Raw genomic sequence first — 19562 nt, forward strand, 5'->3', positions numbered from 1 at the left:
GACACAGGAAGGGGAACATCACACTCCGGGGACTGTTGTGGGGTAGGGAGAAGGGGGAGGGACAGCATAAGGAGATATACCTAATGCTAAATGAGGAGTTAATGGGTGTGGCTCACCAACATGGCACATGGATACATATGTAACAAACCTGCACATTGTGCACATGTACCCTAAAACTTAAAGTATAATAATAATAATAAAATAAAATAAAATACAGCAAAAAAAAAGACACATAAACCAATGAAACAGAGTAAAGATCACAGATATAAACCCACGCATTTGTAGCCAAAACATTTTCAACAAAGGCTCCAAGTTCATACATTGGGAAAAAGACTATCTCTTCAATAAATGATGCTGGAAAAACTGGATAACCATATGCAGAAGAATGAAACTAGAGCCTTATATCTCACCATATGCAAACATCAACTCAAAATAGATTAAAGACTTAAATGTAAAGCTCAAAACAATAAAACTACAAGAAGAAAATATCAGAGAACTGCTTCAGGACACTGATTCTGGACAAAGACTTTTGTGTAAGACCTCAAAAGCACAGACAACAAAAGCAAAAATAGACAAATGATGTTACATCAAGCTAAAAAGCTTCTGCAAACAAAGGAAACAATTAGCAAAGTGGAAAGGCAACCTACAGAATGGGAGAAAATATTTGTAAAGTATCCATCTGACAAGGGTCTAATAGCCTGAATATACAAGAAACTCAAATAAATAGAATAGCAAGAAACCCACATAATCCAATTAAAACATAGGCAAAAGATCTGACTCGATATTTCTCAAAAATAAAAGACCTATGAATGGGCAACAGTTATACAAATATATGCTGAACATCATGAATCATCAAAAAAATGCAAATCAAACCCACAATGAGATATCATCTTACCCCAGTTAAAATAGCTACTATCAAAAAGACAGAAAATAACAGACACTGGCAGGGATGTGGATAAAAGGGAAAACCCACACTCTGTTAGGTGGGAATGTAAATTAGTAGAGACACTGTGGAGAACACTATGGAATTTCCTCAAATAACTAAAAAATATAACTACAATATGACCCAGCAATTCCAATGCAGAGTGTATATCTAAAATACAGAAAATCAGTATATCGAAGAGATATGTGCACTCCCATGTTTATTGCAGACTTATTCACAATAGCTAAGATAGGGAATCAACCTAAGTGTTCATCAATGGATGAAAAGATAAAGAAATGTGGCATATATACAAAATGGAATATTATTTAGCCATTACAAAGAAAAAATCCTATCATTTGAAGCAACATGGATGCAACTGGAGGACATTATATTAAGTGAAATAAGCCAGACACAGAAAGACAAATATATGTTCTCACTCATATGTGGGAGCTAAAAATAAAATGAACTCATTGAGGTAGAAAGTAGAGTAGTGAGTTACCCAGATGCTGGGAAGGGTAAAGGGGAGGGGAAGATAATTAGAGGTTGTTTAGTGTGTACAAATGGAGGGAAGGAATAAGTTCTAGTGTGCAATAGCACACTAAGGGAACTGTAGTTAACAATAACTTATATATTTCAAAATAGCTAGAAGACAGGCTTTGGAATATTCCTAACACAAAGAGATGATTGTTGAAGTGATGGCTATCTCAATTATCCTGATTTGATTGTTACACATTGTATGCATGTATCCAATTATCACAAGTAACTCATGAATATTAACAACTATTGTGTATTAATAAAAAAGCAAAAAAAAATTACATCGAGTAGTGTGCGAAGCCTTCTCCCAGACCCTATTTCCAGGGAAACAGAAGACGGAGGCTATGTGAGAAATCCATATGTTTTCAGGAAGAACTCTATCTTTGTGGCAATGGAAAAGTAAGCTTTTGAGCTGTGTGGTCATTAATGGCACCTGGTCCTCACCACCAACAGGACCCTCTTGCAGATACCTGGGCAGGAATATCCAATTCATTCCAGATGAGTAACAACCATGGTAACAAAAATTTAGCACAACATTTGTGCAAGAAATAAAAAGAGGTTGTGAGTTGCATAATTATTAACGAGTGAAAAGCCCATGCCAAAAAGTTGGCCTCATTGAACAGATGATAATAGTGAACACACTTTTTGTCATCAATTTAAATATATTTAAACAATTTAAACAGGGCAAGCCCCTCTATAAGAAACACCACACAGCACAATCATTAGAATTGAGTTAATGAGATGGTAAAGTAGCAGAAAGACATGAAATGGGAATTGGAAGAACTTCGAAAAAATATATGAAAAAAACTAGCCCTCAGACAAAGGAGAATAAAATTGGAAGAAACACAGGCCAGATTGATACTGCACAAAATACAGTAAGGGATGTAGAAAATAGGTGCAAGAAATGCAACTAAAGGAAACAGGAATAGAGTTTTTTAAAATGTAAAAATCTATTGATTAGAAACACAAGGAAAAGAAATGCAGGCAATTAAACTCCCTGAAAAAGAAAAACTAAGTATTTCTAAATTTGCAAAGCTAGAATACATCAAGAGTCTCCATTAAGAAAAATTAAAATCTACACATCCAAAGGACTTGTCTTGTCATCATAGAAAATTGTCCTAGAATGTTCAACAATGAAACATACTCTTATAAAATTTACTGAGTTTTCAAGCTGCTGGCAGCTTGTCAAAATTACCAAGTTATATAAAAGGGAGAAAATATCAGTGTGGCCTCAGATTTCTCCATAATAACATTTAAGACCAAAGACAATTTTTACAGGATACTTAAGGAAGGAATGAACCAAGGGTTTTATATTCAGCTAAGATGTCCTTCAAATATAAATGCTACAAAGAGTTTTACGTATGTAGGAATTCAGGTTACATTATCTTATGAGAGCTTCTTAAGGAAATTACTAGATGGCAAACTTCATCCCGCCAAATGATGACTGGTAAATTACAGTGAAAGGGCTAATGGTAAGCAATGAGTACATTTTCCCGTAAAAGCAAGACTAAAACAAAAATAGGAATTAAGGTTACAAGACAGATTGGAAATGCTACTATTCCCTGAAATGCAGAAATGATATGAAAAACAAATGGAAGGATAATGGGGAATGAGTCAGACAGGAAGAAAAAGTTGGTGCATGCCAAACTCAAATACTATTTTTTAAAATATTGGCAAATGTAGAATATTAGTATAAGTGTCTTTAACAGTACAAAAGGCAACATAAAGTAAGATAAACAATACCAACTAAAATTGCATGATGGACAAGAGAAAATATATGATGAAATAAGAGAATATATTTTAAGTTTTTATTGCTTGTGATTAAAAAAACAAGGGTTTATACTACTTATATAATGTTATAATTATAAGGTAACCACTACAATAATAATAAAACATTACTAAGTATTAGCTTAAAAGAAAAATTATAAGCATAAGAAACACAAGATAGAGGCAAGAATATATATATATTTTTAATTGCATTTTATACTATCAAAGAATTAATGCCACATATGTAAGAAGCTATATAATGCATATAAGAGACACACCTGAAACAAAATGCTTCAGAAAAAATTTAAATGAAAGGATGGGCCTAAAGGCATATCAAGCAAATAGAAACACCAAAAGGCGAAAAAACAAAAAAAGAAGAAGAAGAGGAAGAGAGAGTGAAGAAAAGAGAAAAAAAGCAGAGTTCACCATTTCAATATCAAACAAGGTAGAGTTATATCCACAAAGCATTAAAAGACACAATTATTCATAGTAATGCACACAGTAACAAAGCACAAATATTCAAAAGCCAAACTCCACAGGAAAAAGAGAGAAGGACAACTAAGTAATAAGGGACTATAATTTACCTATCCCAGTCTAAGACAGATCAAGAGAATATAAATTAAGGATAGAAAAATCCTAAATAACAAAAATAACGCAGATCAAATTCTCTGCCCTAAAACAGGGAATTAGAAATTCTTTTCAAGTGTCCACAAATCATTCACGAAAGTGGGTTATATATTACTTGATACCAAAACAGAAATAATAAGAATCATATTTTGACTGCAATTCAGAAATTAAGATTTAGCAACAGAATTTGGCGATTTAGTATATAGTGCAATTTTTGTATTTTGTCCCTCTGATATGTAAAAACATACTATTACAAAGTAGATTTAATTTGTATGTTTCTTATTACAAGTAAGCTGTGTAAACATAGTTTTTCATATGTTTAAAATTCTTGAGAATTTTCACCGGGAAATTAAAAGAAGCTTTATTTAAACAGCTCTTGGGTGAAAGAGAAAACAGAAAACTGTACTGCATGCATCTAGAAAACAATAAATTGTTAGCTACATATGAGATCTATGGGACATAAGGTGGGAGTTGAAAGAAAAGTCATTACCTTAGGTACCTACATATTATATTTAACTACAAATATTTAAGAAAAAAAAACAAAAATAACGAATTAAACTTTAGTCTCATTATAAAAGAATATATTGAAGATACAGAAAAGTAAGGAAGTAATAAAAATAAAAGCAGAAATAAGTTAGATGAGACAAAAGAGAGAATTGATGAAGTCCAAATATGGTTCTTTGAGAAAATAGAAGTCAAATAAGAAAAGAATGAAATAACTTGCACATCATGAACTTTTAAAATAAGGAAAAAGACAGCATGTTAAAAGAGGAGTAACCACACCGAGAGAGGAGTGAAGGAGGATGAGTAGGGAGAAAGGGAGAGGAGAAAATTATTTCATTTTTTGACTTTAATTTCTCTCTTCTGGGATCTTAATAATTGGAAATGGTTCATATTAAAGTTGAAGCATTACGTATTATGTATCACCAACAACAACTGCACTGAGTACCAAGTTTTAAAGAGGTGCTGTGATTCTCGTCCCGTGCAGTCTGCACTAGCACAGGGTCACAGCAGAGCAGATTTAAGTCATTCGTACTTTTCTTGTCTTTTTTTTTTTTTTCCCAAACAGGGTCTCACTCTGTTGCCCAGGCTGGAGTACAGTGGCATGATCTGGGCTCACTGTAGCCTCAGCTCCTGGGCTCAAGCAATTCTCCCCTCTCAGCCTCCCAGTTAGCTGGGACTACAGAACACACCACAACGGCCAGCTAATTTTGTTTATTTTCTGTAGAGATGGGGTCTTGCTTTGCTGTCCAGACTGGTTGTCTCATCTTACTACGGTCATAACAATCCCTGCTCTCCAAGCTTCCTCAAGGCAGGACTACATCTTTCCCTACTACATATGTCATGCCATTACAGTGCATGACACGTAGTAAGTGCTCCGTAAATAGTTCCAAATGAGTATGTAGCACAAAAACTTTCAGGCTAACTCTTGGCAAGACTTTGCAATTTCTAGTTTGTAAAACATGCGTCACAAGGACAAAGAATGAGGGACTCATCCCAAAACAAAACATAAATAAACAAATAAGTGTCGTTTTGTAACAGGATATTAAGTGTGAATTATTTTCTCTATTTTCTTCACTCTTGAATATCACTTGTTTATAGAAATAAAAATAAAAAACATACACACAAAGGCCAAGGATGTCTCAGTAACCTCAGAAACAGGATTTTCCTCTTATCAAGAGAGCATGAATCAAACTAAGAATCTAGAATATTCTCTGTATGTTTCCCCTTCTCTGGAGCCCAAATCAAAGAACTATCTATAAATTGTACCATTAGGAAATTAAACTCTCTCATGTCCTTTGTAGGGACATGGATGAAGCTGGAAACCATCATTCTGAGCAAACTATCGCACGGACAGGAAACCAAACACTGCATGTTCTCACTCAAAGGTGGGAATGGAACAATGAGAACACTTGGACACAGAGTGGGGAACATCACACACCGGGGCCTGTCATGGGGTGGGGGAGGGGGGAGGGATAGCATTAGGAGATATACCTAATGTAAATAATGAGTTAATGGGTGCAGCACACCAACATGGCACATGTATACATACATAACAAACCTGCACGTTGTGCACATGTACCCTAGAACTTAAAGTATAATAAAAAATAAAATAAAAGTAAAAAAAAAAAGGAAATTAAACTCTCTTACTTCTTTAAGCCTTTCTAAAGGGATACTCTGATCTTCATAAACACTAATTGTCGTGATTGCTTTTTCTGCAGGTGGACTTTTTGGTTTCCATTTTAGTAAGCCTTGCTCCTGGTATTTGATCTGTTACTTGCCTCTGTCAGCACAATCAGTGAGTGCAATGACAGAAAAGTCATGGGCGTGTTGGACCAAAGTCTTACTATAGAAAGAACCACCCTGAGAAATCAGCTGGTTTTTGTTGTTGTTGTTGTTTGTTTGTGTTTTGTTTTGTTTTGTTTTGTTTTCTCAGGATGTAGGACTTTGAGGCAAGTGCAGGGCGGTGGCAAATTTCCAGCCACCACCTCTCACGTCAGCCCGGCCTCTGCCCTTCCCTCCTCCTGCCCCTCTCCACCGGCCTCCATCACCACTACTGCCCAGGACCAGTCCTCACCAACCATGGGGAGACAGGACATAGCTGGGGGCAACTGCTGAAGAGAAGGACCAGTGCATTTGGCCTCCACTTTCTCTCTCTCTCCCTTTATCCTCCCTTTCCTTTTCATGAAACCAGAGGCACAGACTCATGTTGCCCCTGTCACTTGCTAGCTCTGTCTTCCGCTGCCTTCTGCACAACACAGCCAGCTGAAGTCTGACGTGATTTGTGAATTGGAGGCGAGTAGAGGTCAGGGAAGGTGAAGTAAGGAGCATTTAAGACTCTAGTGTTCCTGACTCAGCCACTGCCAGAGCCACGCATGAAAGTAAGTGCACCTCCCTAACCACAAACAAAGGGGAACGTTGGCTCTCATTCATTTTATTGTTCCTAGTTTTTGTAACTCCCTTGGGAAAGCCAGGGAGAAGGGAAGATGCTCGCGTGCATCCTCACCTCTCTGAATCTAACACCATCCAAGAACATCAGATCTGTATTGACCTGCATCAGTAGGTGGAAGAACTTTCTCAGATTTGAAGCTGCCCAAGAATGGAGTGGGCTGCCACTCAGAGCATCCCACCCATTCACAGTGCCTGGCGTTGCCCCTCACAAGTCTCAAGGTCTCCTCAAGCAGGATACTTTACTGCGCACTACAAGCCAATGCTCTGGGCAGGCAGCAGTTAATACCCCGTACGAGGTAAGGAGACTGACACCCAAAGCTGGCGCAAAACTGGCCCAAGGTCCTGTGAACCAGCAAGTGTCAAAGCTGGCACCCAAATGCAGTTTTTTCATCCCAGTTCTGTCATCATGCCAAGTCTGAGACTCTAAAGGGATCCAGGAAGCTCGAAAGAGATCAGATAAACTTAGAAGGTGAGATGCACTGTCAAGATCCAATATGTCTAAAGAAGGAGATTTTGAGACCTTAATTCGGACTCCCAGGTCATAAAAATTCTACCAAGAAATTCTCCTATATTTTACTAGGTAGAGGAAGGCATGAAACCAATTGTGAGCAACCCAGTGCTGTCACTTTTGAAGTATCTGTATCTCCCTTTTCGCCCCTTATTAGTTATGAATGTACACTAACTACTGCATTAAGCAGTGAGTTTCTTGACCTCAAGAACTGCATAGTGCTCATCTCTGCATCCATCCCAGCATAGAATGTGTGTCATACAGTGAATATGAAAACAAAATGTTTCTACATAGATGAATAGAGGAATAACTATATGAGTGGATGATGAAGGCCCTTGAAATAATTTATCAGAGGCAGAGCAAACAGTGGATCTAAATGAGGGTGTTTTGGAATTTGGCTAGGACTATTCTTCATTGCACAGTACAGTGTCATTTATTACACAACAATTGTCACCTCTGGCCCTTAGGCACTAAACATACACTGGTCCCCATTGTTACCATCAAAACACCCCACACACTTCCAAACTCCCACCAACCAAGGTTAAGAACTACTGCTCAAATCCGAGCTCTGGCTAGGATATAAGAAAACATGCCAGGCAGGCATTTTCTTTTCTTTTCTTTTTTTTTTTTTTTTTTTGAGATGGAGTTTGCTCTTGTCACCCAGGCTGGAGTGCAATGGCGCAACCTCAGCTCACTACAACTTTGCCTCCTGGGTTCAAGCAATTCTCCTGCCTCAGCCTCCCGAGTAGCTGGGATTACAGACGCGTGCCACCATGCCCAGCTAATTTTTGTGTTTTTAGTAGAAACTGGGTTTCACCATGTTGGCCAGGCTGGTCTCGAATTCCTGACCTCGTGATCTGCCTCCCTCGGCCTCCCAAAGTGCTGGAATTACAGGCATGAGCCACCACACCCGGCCGAAAACATACCAGACTTTCAAATACAATGGAGTGAAATGGCAGCCAAGTGACCAAGGCTCCTGCACAAAGTGCTTAAAAGTAGCAAGTGGCAATTAATAGTTTATTTGGGGAGCGAGGGGTATTAGGATGCTGTGAGATGTTGGGGAAAATAACTTACCCTATCAGAGTCTCAATTTCTTCTGCTGTACTTTTAAGGTTTTTAGAGGATAAATGAGATGATTTCTTTAATGTGATACAATTTTAAGAGATTACTTTGCTGCTGTTGAGGGAAAGAACATAGAAAAATTGGAGAAACAATTTGCTGAGGTTTTAATGAGAAACCATCCTCCTCTGCCCAGCAAGGAGATAAGTTTATAAGAGCTGTGTGGGGCTTGAGAAAGTGAAGAATTGTAAAATTTAATGAGGATTTTTCTTCTCCTCCCACTACATTTGGTATCACCAACAAATTACCTGCGTTGGTGGGACAGGACAGAGCCTGTGGGCAACAGAGGGGGCTTCCAGCAGCTCTGAGCGCTGAGGGTCATTAGGAATGGGAATTTCTGCTGAGAACAATGACTATTGACTAAATGGAAGAGAGAGGTGTTTAATAAAGTTACCTGAAGTAGAACCCAAGGAAGAGAAACAATCAAAATAAATAAAATGAGAGGTCCTCTCACTGGTCTGTTGTGGATCAAGCTGATTTTTTTTTAAGCAGGAATTCAACATTTCAAGCATGAGTGGCTGTCAACCCTTCACTCTCCACTTCGCCCAAGACACATCAAAGTCCAGATGCAATGCCTCGCGGGAGCCATCATTCAGCCTGACCCAGCACGCTCCATTTCTCCTTCTCTTGAACCCACCCCAGGGTGGTGGGAATTGAAGCAGCCAAAAAGCAATAGAGGAAATGACAGGTGCCCTTTCAAGTAAATATTCTTTGTGCATATAAAACAATTCCAGAATATTGTTGTGGTTTTTGTTTTCTGAAAACCTGTTTAATAAGTTGGCTTATTCTTTGAAGCAATACGTTAACATTTGAATTCCTTTATATTCGTGAAGTACATACTATAGTCCCAATCCTAAAATTATTCTATGATAACTGCCTATGAATCATGGGGTTGATAGGAACATGAAATTTCAAAAACTGCTGCTGCCTATCCAACTCTACAGTCTCCAGCAACATTTTCCAGTGCATGCCTTTCAGGACATTAATTCCATGAGCTGCTGGTAGATACTACATGAAAAATAAAAAGAGGAGAGAGAGAGATCTGTGTGCAAGAAAAGTGGAAAATTTTTAGTTAAATAGAGTTAAACAGGTTTTGTTACCACAGATGAATTGCCATGTTCCCACCTATAGTAGGTCTCTCCACTTGTTGAGGTCTCTTCCCCTTGACTAATTTAGGACACAGCTGTTCCCCCCACTTATACACTACCAATTTTCCCATCTTACTGGACTATTCCCCAGGTAGCATCTTATATTTAAAAAAAAAAAAAAAAAAAAAACTTCGTCCCAAAGAAGAAGTCACTGCCCATTTCTTCCCATTGAGAGCTGTCTGAGTTCACTCTCCAATTCTGCCCCTCCAAGTCTCCCTTCTGTCCACTCTAATTTGGCTGTCATTCTCACCACATCATGGAAGCTGCTCTCTATGAAGTCCTGGATGGTGTAAATCCAGTGGTCCATTACCTGTCTTTACCTTATTTCACCCATGAGCCACATATGACACATTTGATCACTCCCCTTCCTGGAGTCTTTTGCTCAGCTTGGCCTCCAGGATTCCACACTCTGTAGGTTTTCCTCCTGCCTCAGTGATACTTTCTCAATCTCCTCTTCTTATTTACCTCTTCATGGGAGGGGCCCCACACTTGGTCTCGGCCCTCTCTATTTTTCTACCTATACTCCTTCCCATGGTAATATCTTAGAGTTCTAAATGCCATCAAAATGGGGGAGACTCCTAAATTAATAGATCCATACATTGTCCCAGCCTTCTGAACAAATCTGCCTACTAGACATGTCCAAAGCTGAGTTTCTATCCTTATCCTCCAAACCTCTACCCACAGTTTTTCTATCATAGTTAGAGATAATTCCAGCAATCCAGTTACTTGGACCAAAATAGGGGAATCTTCCTTGATGTCTCTCTATCACACCCTTATCAAATCTTTTGGCAATTCTGTTGCCTCTACTTCCTGAATGCAACCAAGAATCTGACCACTTTTTACCAGCTTCTCTGCTACCACACTGGACCAAGCCACCACCATCTCTCACCTGGGTTATTACAACAGCCTTCTAAATGATTTCTCTGTCCCACACATACCACTACAAGCTCTTTTCCACCCAACAGCGTGAGCAAGACTTTTACAGTATAAGTCAGATGATGACATCACTCCTGCTTGAAACTCTCCAGCAGCCTTTTAATACCACTCCAATCACCTGCAACCATACAATCTGTGATCAGCTCTTTGACTTCATCTCCCACCCTCTCACCCTTGTGCGCTCTGCTCTGGTGACTCTTCACACAAACCCTAGGCCACTTCTGCCACAGGGCCTTTGCATGGGGGGTTCCTCTGCCCTAGAACACACTTCCCCTCGTGCTTCTGCATCCCATCAAGTCTTTGTTAAAATGGTACCTTCCTGATAGGGTCTACTCCATCCACATTAACAATTCCATCTTCCCTTCCTAGTGTCCCTGACCCTGCTCATCCTATTTCCCAGCTCCACGGCACTTCCTGCTTCCTATCATTCAATGCAATTGTCTTCTTAATTGTATTTGTGGCACCTCTGCTTCCCTGGACTGGAAGTCTCACAAGAGCAGGGATTTTTACCTATTTTCTTTACTGATTCACCTATTTTCTTTACTGATTTACTTATTTTCTTTACTTATTCAGTCTAGAGACTGACAAATAGTACATAAATGTCATTGAATAAATTCATAAATTAATGAATATGTAGCTCATTTAGTAAGCAGGAGGAAACTGCTAAAAAAAATTTTAACAAACGTTGTCTATGGTACAAACTGTGCTTTAGGATTTTTACTCAAGTGACTGAGTTCTTTCGAGATCTCAGACTGTGTTTCAATCACTGCAGGTACTCTAAACCCTCAAGAAAGGGAGACTTTGAAACCAGAGATAAAAGATGGATATAGCACAATGAGAAATCTCAAAGATTTAAATATTTCAGAGAATTAAAATACTTCTTCATCTTTCTCAAAGAAATAAAGCAATACTTCTGAAGAGTTATGTTGCTGTATCCCAGTAGTAGAATAAGAGAGGTAATTCCATGAGATCAGAATCATACCTGGGTATTCCACTCATTCCAACATTTTAGGCTGGAATGTTTCTCATACATCAGAATTTATCTTCAAGGGGTGAAAAAGATATGTCTCCATCCATGTCCCTCAATTCCTCCTTTCCAGCTCTCTTGCAATATCTGTTAGCCATACACTATGATCAGTAGGAATTGAAAACTGATTATTCAGGCCATTTCTGGATTTCCATCAATACATTTGTAGGAGTGTATGCTGTTCTTCCCATTGTGCCTTCTTGGGAAATACCCTATGTCAGAGTGGACAAAGTAAACCCCCAGTCTCCTCCTGTGAACCGGAGCAGAGGGAATTGTCATGTTCCCATCCACATAAGCACAACCCCCCTCTTTCATGGGTGGAGATCATAGCATACTTTGGAGCTAGAAGGAGACTGTGAGAATGCAATAGATTTCAGGTTTGCCTTTAGAAAATGAGCATAATAAAACATCGGCTTCTCCCAGCATCTAACACAGATCACTAATTCTCAGAGCTCTCAGGTGTTTGCGCTGGGTATGAAGCGTTTGTGCATGACAACGAGCCAACAACATCACTTTTCTTGGGTTCTGCTCCTGCTGCTATCACCTCCAAGAAATGCTTTAGGAGCAGAAAATCACGGGTTGAAAATGTTCATAGCCAAAAATATCATCACTTTGAAAAGAAAGAAAAGCTATCATTTTACAAAGAAAGAAGTTAAGAGGCTTACTAACAGTCTGCCTAACAAGACAGCCCCTGAGTGAAAATGTCACCTTAGTCTCTTTCTTCCTGACCTTTTGTTCGCTGCACCACACTAGGCTATCCCGAGATAAGTTCAATCAGGTGGTCTTCAGCCTTTTATCCTCCCACTGTGGGAAAGTTCTTCCTGTACCACCAGCATTTTCATAAAAAATGGGTGGATGTGCTATTATGTATGCAGCATATCACTAGACAGGAAGGAGGGGTCAAGACATCAAGTCACCTATCCTCATATGTGTGTCGCCCAGTCACCTGGAGAGGCAGTCCTGACTTCTGCTTGGTGGTCCATGGCTCTGCCCCAGTCAGGGGTAGGGGGGTGCCATGAGTTGTTACTGGCAGTGTTTCGATGAAGGATGAGTACTTGTCCCTGTTCTCATAACTAAGAGAACACGCAAACCTGTCCCTTTAGTAGCCTCGTGTTCAGCCACTTACTTCCTAGTGTGCTTTTGGGAGAGGGTAAGAAGGTGGTACCTTTCTGAGGCCCTGCATCAGAGCCAGCATGCAGGGATTGCAAATGAATGACCTACATTATCCACAGCCAGGCCAGCTGTGGGAGCAGGATGCTTATGAGAACAGTATGCACCATGAGGAAAGTAAGAAATCCAGGCTGAGCCCCACAGCCCACAGCAATACAGCTCACCCCTCTTTGGTGAGCTTTGAAGTCCTTTCATTGTCTGACCCTGCCAAGGTATCTGAGCTCATCCTCAGGTTCACTGAGCCCCAGTCCGACCACAGTCTCCAGTCCTCTCTGCAAACATCCCCTGCGTGGCCTCCCTGGTGGCTGTTTTAATGCCTCCATGATGTCCCCTCCAAGTCCTCTTTTCCAGCTGCTCCAGCCCTTCACTGAGCTTCCCCTCTCTTCCTGTAGATGTCACCAGCCAAATTACACAATCGAACTCCTAAATGTTCTTGTATTACTTCATGGGTACCCAAGTCATGATCAAGGCCTGTATGGAATCCCTCGCCACCCTGTCCAGTATACAGCCTATGTCTAAGGATTTGCACAGCAGAGAAAATAACCTCCCTCAGCTTCCCCAAGGTTAGATAAGTGGAGTCTTTTCTTGGACCTGCACAGCCCTTGTGAATGTTATTCATCAAATTTATTTTAAGTGTATTTAAAACTATAGATGATGCCTGATGTCAAATTTAAAACTTCACTTGATTGTATTATCTCAACCATTATATTTCTTCTACCTGAAGAGTACAAGCATATAAAAAAATGAACCTTACGAAATTAAAAAGTGGGGGGTGAATTTTTTTAACAGTGCTTTTTGAAATAACCAAAGAAAACCTCAGAGTTTTCTCTCCTCAGCTTGCCAAATGCAAGGCCCTTCTCACTGTTGGTGGCTCCAGCCCCAGGCTACTCACAGGTCGCTGGTATGGCAGGGGTAAGGGGCCGCCTGAGTCTGTGCTGCTGGTTCCAGAGCTTCCTGCCCAGTCTGCACCAAAATGATGGCTCTTTCGATCATGTCTTGCAGTGGAACAAAGACGTAGTTATATTTGAACCCATCAGCTGGTAGATTCTGAGGGTGGAACTTCCAAGAAGGGTTTTTTACCACATCTGTTCGCATGCTGTATAACACATTGGTCCGGATTGTATATGAGACACGGGGTGGCAGTTTGACAGACTCTGAACTGAGGTTCTTGTCAAATAAGGAATTGTTGAAAATGATACCTAGTGGCAGAAAAGGAAAAACAAAGCATTAGCACACTGTAGGGAGTGGCTCAAACCACGTCTACACTGGGTGAGACAGGAAAGTTGCAGGAGCCTGAGACTCACAGCCCTCCACTCCCGCAGACTCAAAGCCCGAGCCCCCAGGGGCAAAGCTGACTTTCAGTCACACAGGCAATTGGTGGTAAGCCTAAACCAAGATCTCTTAATTCCCTGTCCAGTGCTGCTTTGTATTTTTCATAGAAGCAAACCGTGGTATAATCAACCACAATAACAAAGAAATTATTTGTTAGATGTTTTTTGCAGGGGTTTTTTTCTCTTGATTGCAGATGTCAACTCAATGTGCAGAATCCATCTCTTTGGGGTTACTTATCATTCATAATTTAAATACATGGATTCTATTTTATGCCACATGGATTCTTTGAATTGCATGTATAAAGCCTATTACAGCTAAATCATGTCCCCTACTAAATTCATATGTTGAAGTCCTAACCCCCAGTACCTCAGAATGTGACTATATTTGGAGATAACATTTAAAGAGTAATCAAGTTAAAATGAGGGCCATTAGGGTGCGCCCTAACTCAATATGAAGGTGTCTTTATAAAAAGAGGGAAACTTAAACACACAGAAATACATAGAGGGAAGATGAAGCGCAGAAACCCAGAGAGAAGATGGCCACCTACAAGCCAATGAGAGGGGCCTAGAGAAGATTCTCTCCTCACAGCCGGCAGGAAAAACCAGTGGATGTCTCCATCCGGAATATCTAGCTTCCAGCACTCTAAGACAATAAACTTCTCTTATTTTAGTCTGCGATACTTTGTTACAGCAACCTTAAAAAACTAATACAAAACCTCAATTAAAAATAATTCAATGTGTATTCCAAAAGAATATGAGAGCACCACCATATTTATCTTGAATGGGTGAACAATTAAATAATGGAGCAGAGTTGGCCATTGCCTGCTCTCCGCCCCAACCAGGATATCAAGATACTCTGATAAAAGGAAAGGTGATGCAGGAAATTAGAGTATAACTTTAATCGTGAATAATATAACTTATGATGTGAGATTTAACCAGAACATGATGTCATAAAAGGGTAAAAGCAGACGCAGTAAATAGCACTGATCCTAGGATGGTAAAAACGTTATTAGTCACTATGGCATAAGGTACAACTTTTCATTAACCAAGGCAAATATTTCTGCTTCATTTTATGTTTTATCTAAGGCAAATAGTTCTGCTTTATTTTATGCTTTATCTGGAAAGGACTTCTTTTCTTTCTGAGCTATCATAAGACATCTTTAGGGAGAAACTCCCAAAATGACAACTTACAGAAGTTGGCACCTTGGTGAACATATTTTTTCATTGAGTACTTACTGGCCAAGAAGCTGTTCTGCTGCAAGAGTTCATGTGCTTTAGTCTCCAGTAGGTTGACAGACTGCACAGCCTGGAAACGGTTCAGCGCCACGCAGGAAGAGAGATTGACCAAGATGCTGCCCAAGAAACGGAAGCGTCCAGCGCCTGCGTGGTTAAACATCTGATCCAGCAGCCCTCCTGAGGAAAGTGAACAGATTAGGACAGATCAACTTCTGTTTCCCCCCAGTGCTTACCACTCATATAGTGGAGATTGTGCAAATGAATTTGAAAATGAATATGAATTCTTCCACTAAAAAATTGCTCAAAAGAGTCAAATTTTGGTCATATGCGAAATTTGGCATTTACTTGCTGAGTGTAAACTCTCCCCTTTTATACGCATGCTCTGTAACACTGATACTTACATGTACATGAAAAAAAACAGTTAAAGCCCAAAGGGCAATACAGCAGCCTAAGGAAACACAGTTGGAGACAACAGGATAAACAACAGAGGGAAAGTCTACATGTGATAGGAAAGACCCTCTCACAGAGAACTCAGAGAAAAAAAAAAAGTTTCAACCTGGAGTCAAGTAATTCTAAAAAAAAACATGGCTTCCCTGAAGCAGTCATTTTGGGAAAGTCATTTTATTACATTAATTTTGCAAAAGCAATTATCAAGGAGCATGGACACTGAGGAAACCAAATCCTTGTACAGTCTTTGTCCTGGATCTGTGCATTCGAAACATAAATAGAGCAGCAGAGTAAAGTCGCAACACCTTGGTTATGAACGCTGACATCAAACATTTTCAGGGTAAAAGGCTGAGGATATCTCAGTATTTTCACTCTAGTTTCAGGAAGGAGCTGGAAACACCAAATGATCTAGAGCAAGGCAGCATGGGAATGCCCAGAACATGACCTCAAGAGGGAAAGCAGCAGGAAAGATGCATGGTGACAGACAACAATCTATCCCTGGCCCTGTGTGCAGGCACTGCTTCCTGCTGGCCCTCCTGTATCTCACTGACCTCCTGAACACTCAACTTTCCAAATGATGTGAGCTGCTCCCTATGCTCACTTCCACCCTCCATCGAAGCTTGGAGCCTACCTGCCATCCTGTGGGCATTTGTCCCCAGACACGGCATCATCAGTACCCACTGACGGCTGCCTCTGCCTCTCATGCTTGCTTCCCTCCTCTACTGGTTTCCCTGCTCCCAGATCCTCCTGGCTTCCAAGGTTTCTGGATTAAGTCTGGGCTTTGCTTGCTTGGCACCCTGCCCGTGTTTGAAAGGGATGTTGGGGCTCTGTAAAGGGGGGCCAGCCCTGAATAAGAAATTACATGAAGATCCATCTCCATCATCCTGAGGTCTGTAGAAAAATCAGTTGACATGTCCTGGCCTCAACTTCTTCCCTGGTAAGGAAAGATTAGTTTCCATCTGCCAACTTCAGATGGATGAGAACATGTAAGCTTCCAAACAACATCAAGAAGTGTCGGGCTCCTTCTGCCCTTCATCCCCTCAACCTACATAGCACAGTTTCTCAAAGAAAAGGCTGTTATTCATTATGTTGTAACTGCTGTTATTATGTTCCAGTAATTTGAAGATCTCAGGCCAAGACATAATTGTAAGGATTTGGGAAGGCTAGATTTCGGATAATTAAGCTTTTGCTAAATAACTGCAATAATAGTGAAGTGTCATTGTGTGAGTGTCAGTCTTGTGCCCGGTACAATTCTGGGCACTTGTGTATTGTCTCACTGAATCCTTATATCCATAGGGAATTGCTAGTGGCATATTCATTTTAAAGTATAGGAATTAAGGCACAAAGAGTATAAGCAACCAGTAAGTTTCAAAACCGTGATTCAAACACATGCCATCTAGCTTTTGGATCCACCTTCTTACAAATACACCAGGCTGCATTTATATTGAGTGGAACCATATGAAACTTCTGCTTACTGTGTGTTAAAAATATTTAAACATCAGGAATTCCAGACAGCCCTGCCTAACATAGTAGAAGAATTACATGATTTGGAATTCAAACAATTGGGTTTTTGATTCCACCAAATATTGCAAGGCCTTGAAAGAGCCAGTCTCTAAGCCTGAGATTTATCATCTGTACTTTAGAAAGAATGAAAATCTTGGTACTGTTTTCCAGAGAGAGATAAAAAATATAAAAAAGGCATAAAGCCATTTAGTAAAGATCAATTAACTATTGCCATCAGAGCTCACACACACATCTCATAGAAATCCTCCTGCAATTCCCAATTTGGTAGAGCCTGAAGGGCCTGGTTAAGTTAAGACCATCAAACTGAATTCATAGAAGAATAAAACACACTCATTGGAAAAATCAGTGAGAAGAAAATAGCTCAAGCCAGAGTTCTCAAATGGTGTCAATAGCAGAAACATGTAATTGCACAGCAGTTTTCATTTCTCATTTAGTTTTATAGTCAATACTTTCTAAGGTTTAAGGCAGAAAAGGACTTTTGGCTGTTTGGATGACACAATCAAAGAGGAGCTAGAAGGATCCACAGCATCGAGTTTTCTGCTTCAGAGTGTCATGAGTCCCCCGAGTCCCCCAACTGGGACACAGTGTCTCAGGGTTCCTTGGAAAAGTTCTGAGCTTCCGAGCCACTGTAAGGCACACCAGTGAGGCCTTTCCCTCGGCACTGACGTGGAAGGATTAGAGGGTGGCTAGCAGTCTGGTCCAGCCCACCTCACTCAACAAGAGGTCACGTGGCTTGGTTTAAAGAATTTATCTTGGCATGGTGCCCATTTGGCCTGGCGATAGGGACAGAGGATCTCCACCATCTACTGGGCCTTGTGGACTATGGGTCAGATGGAGTTGGGTGCCTGCTCACCACCCCTCAGTGGGCATCTGAGGCTGAATAATCCTCATCCTCTTTATGAAAGGGAAATGATAATCATCTACTCAATGGTCTTTTTCCAAAGATGAAGTAGAATAATGTGTAACATGCTTGACACTGTGTCTGGCACATAGAGAGCACTCAATAACTACTTCCTAGTATCACAGTTATTAATACACTATATAAAATTGTTTCCAGTAGAGGAGGAGACAAACTCCACTGCATTTATCTTACTCTAAGACTCCAGTATCAGTTCAGGTAATACAGCACAATCAAAGCAATGTCCTGTGTGGCAAGGAAATTTCCAGATTTCCAGCCCCACCCCCACCCAACCCAACCAAAATGAAACATTCAGCACTCCAATTTATCTGCTGTGGGAACACAGAGGGCCAGGGCTGGACAGCTGGCCTGGACTGGCCGTTGCAGAGCCAGTGCTGACACCAGCAGTTCTTAACATTTCTTGTCTGTTTTCTCTATCTATTTCCTTCTCTGAGATGGTACTACATCTCTGAACCAGCCCTTGGCTGGTGACTTCAGCATACTGTGCTGAGGGTGCCTTATTGTACTGCACTTCTCAAGCTACTCCACTCAGGGAGGAGGGTGGATACAAGGGTGTGCAAAAAGAAGACAGGATCCTGGATGAGCCTTGAGAAGGTGAAAATTCTGTGAAATAACTGATTTTTGTGTGTGAAAATGTTATATATTGTACTAGTCTACTCATTTTTTTAGTACAAAATTATGTCTCATTTTCCCCAAAATGTTGCTGCAAAAGTGATTCCTTTGGACATTTCATCATGTTTGCTCCATGATTTTCCATGGGCCCTGGAACACTGCCTAGCACCTGCTAGAAGTATTGAGGTATCAGGTTCTGGAGAAAGCAGTGCTGTGAAACGCTACTGTAATGACTGGTATTTATGGGGTATGCAATGGCTGTGATGAAAACTCCCTTGAGGGTTCTTCTGATTTCTAAATAGAGTGGGTATGAGGCTAAAGTTGGATATTCTTGTGGGCAATTATAGCCCTGGGAGACATCAAAAAGCAAAACCCATGAAAGACATGGGCTTGGGTAACCTGGTTTGGAAACATAGAAGTGGCATTGACCCCTGCTGTCACTGCTCCAGGAGTGCAGGTCACTGGTGCTGCAAAGCTGACAAGACATGGCTTTGTTCCCATGGCAACTGCACTATTTATCTTGTTTTATATTAGATAGTTATTTAATCTGAAAAAGTTTCACTTTCTTCATCTGTAACATAAGAAAAGCAAAATTACTCATGAAATTATTGTGAAAAGTAAATGTAGTTGAAGTTTATATATACACTATAAACTGATTTACAGTAAGTGCTAACTATTATCATCTAACAGCTATAAGGAGAGAGCGAGCCTCCAACTAAATATCTTTAATTAACTTTTCTGCATGAAAGTAAGCAGAACAACTAGAAAATAGAAAACCAAAAA

The 19562-nt window shown here is 40.2% G+C and overlaps 1 protein-coding gene across 1 annotated transcript in view; it reads right to left on the reverse strand.

Annotated features, from left to right (window-relative positions):
- ABCA13 (ATP binding cassette subfamily A member 13) overlaps positions 1–19562 on the reverse strand; it is a 509835-nt gene that overhangs the window by 304105 nt on the left and 186168 nt on the right. Inside the window, exons 30-31 of the mRNA XM_032758123.2 lie at positions 15278–15454; positions 13603–13909 (exon numbers count right to left, since the gene is read on the reverse strand). Coding sequence (XP_032614014.1) covers positions 13603–13909; positions 15278–15454 — 484 coding nt within the window. The remainder of the gene's footprint in view (positions 1–13602; positions 13910–15277; positions 15455–19562) is intronic.

The sequence above is a fragment of the Hylobates moloch genome, unplaced genomic scaffold (genome assembly GCF_009828535.3).
Source record: "Hylobates moloch isolate HMO894 unplaced genomic scaffold, HMol_V3 SCAFFOLD_1, whole genome shotgun sequence".
NCBI classification, from domain to species: domain Eukaryota; kingdom Metazoa; phylum Chordata; class Mammalia; order Primates; family Hylobatidae; genus Hylobates; species Hylobates moloch.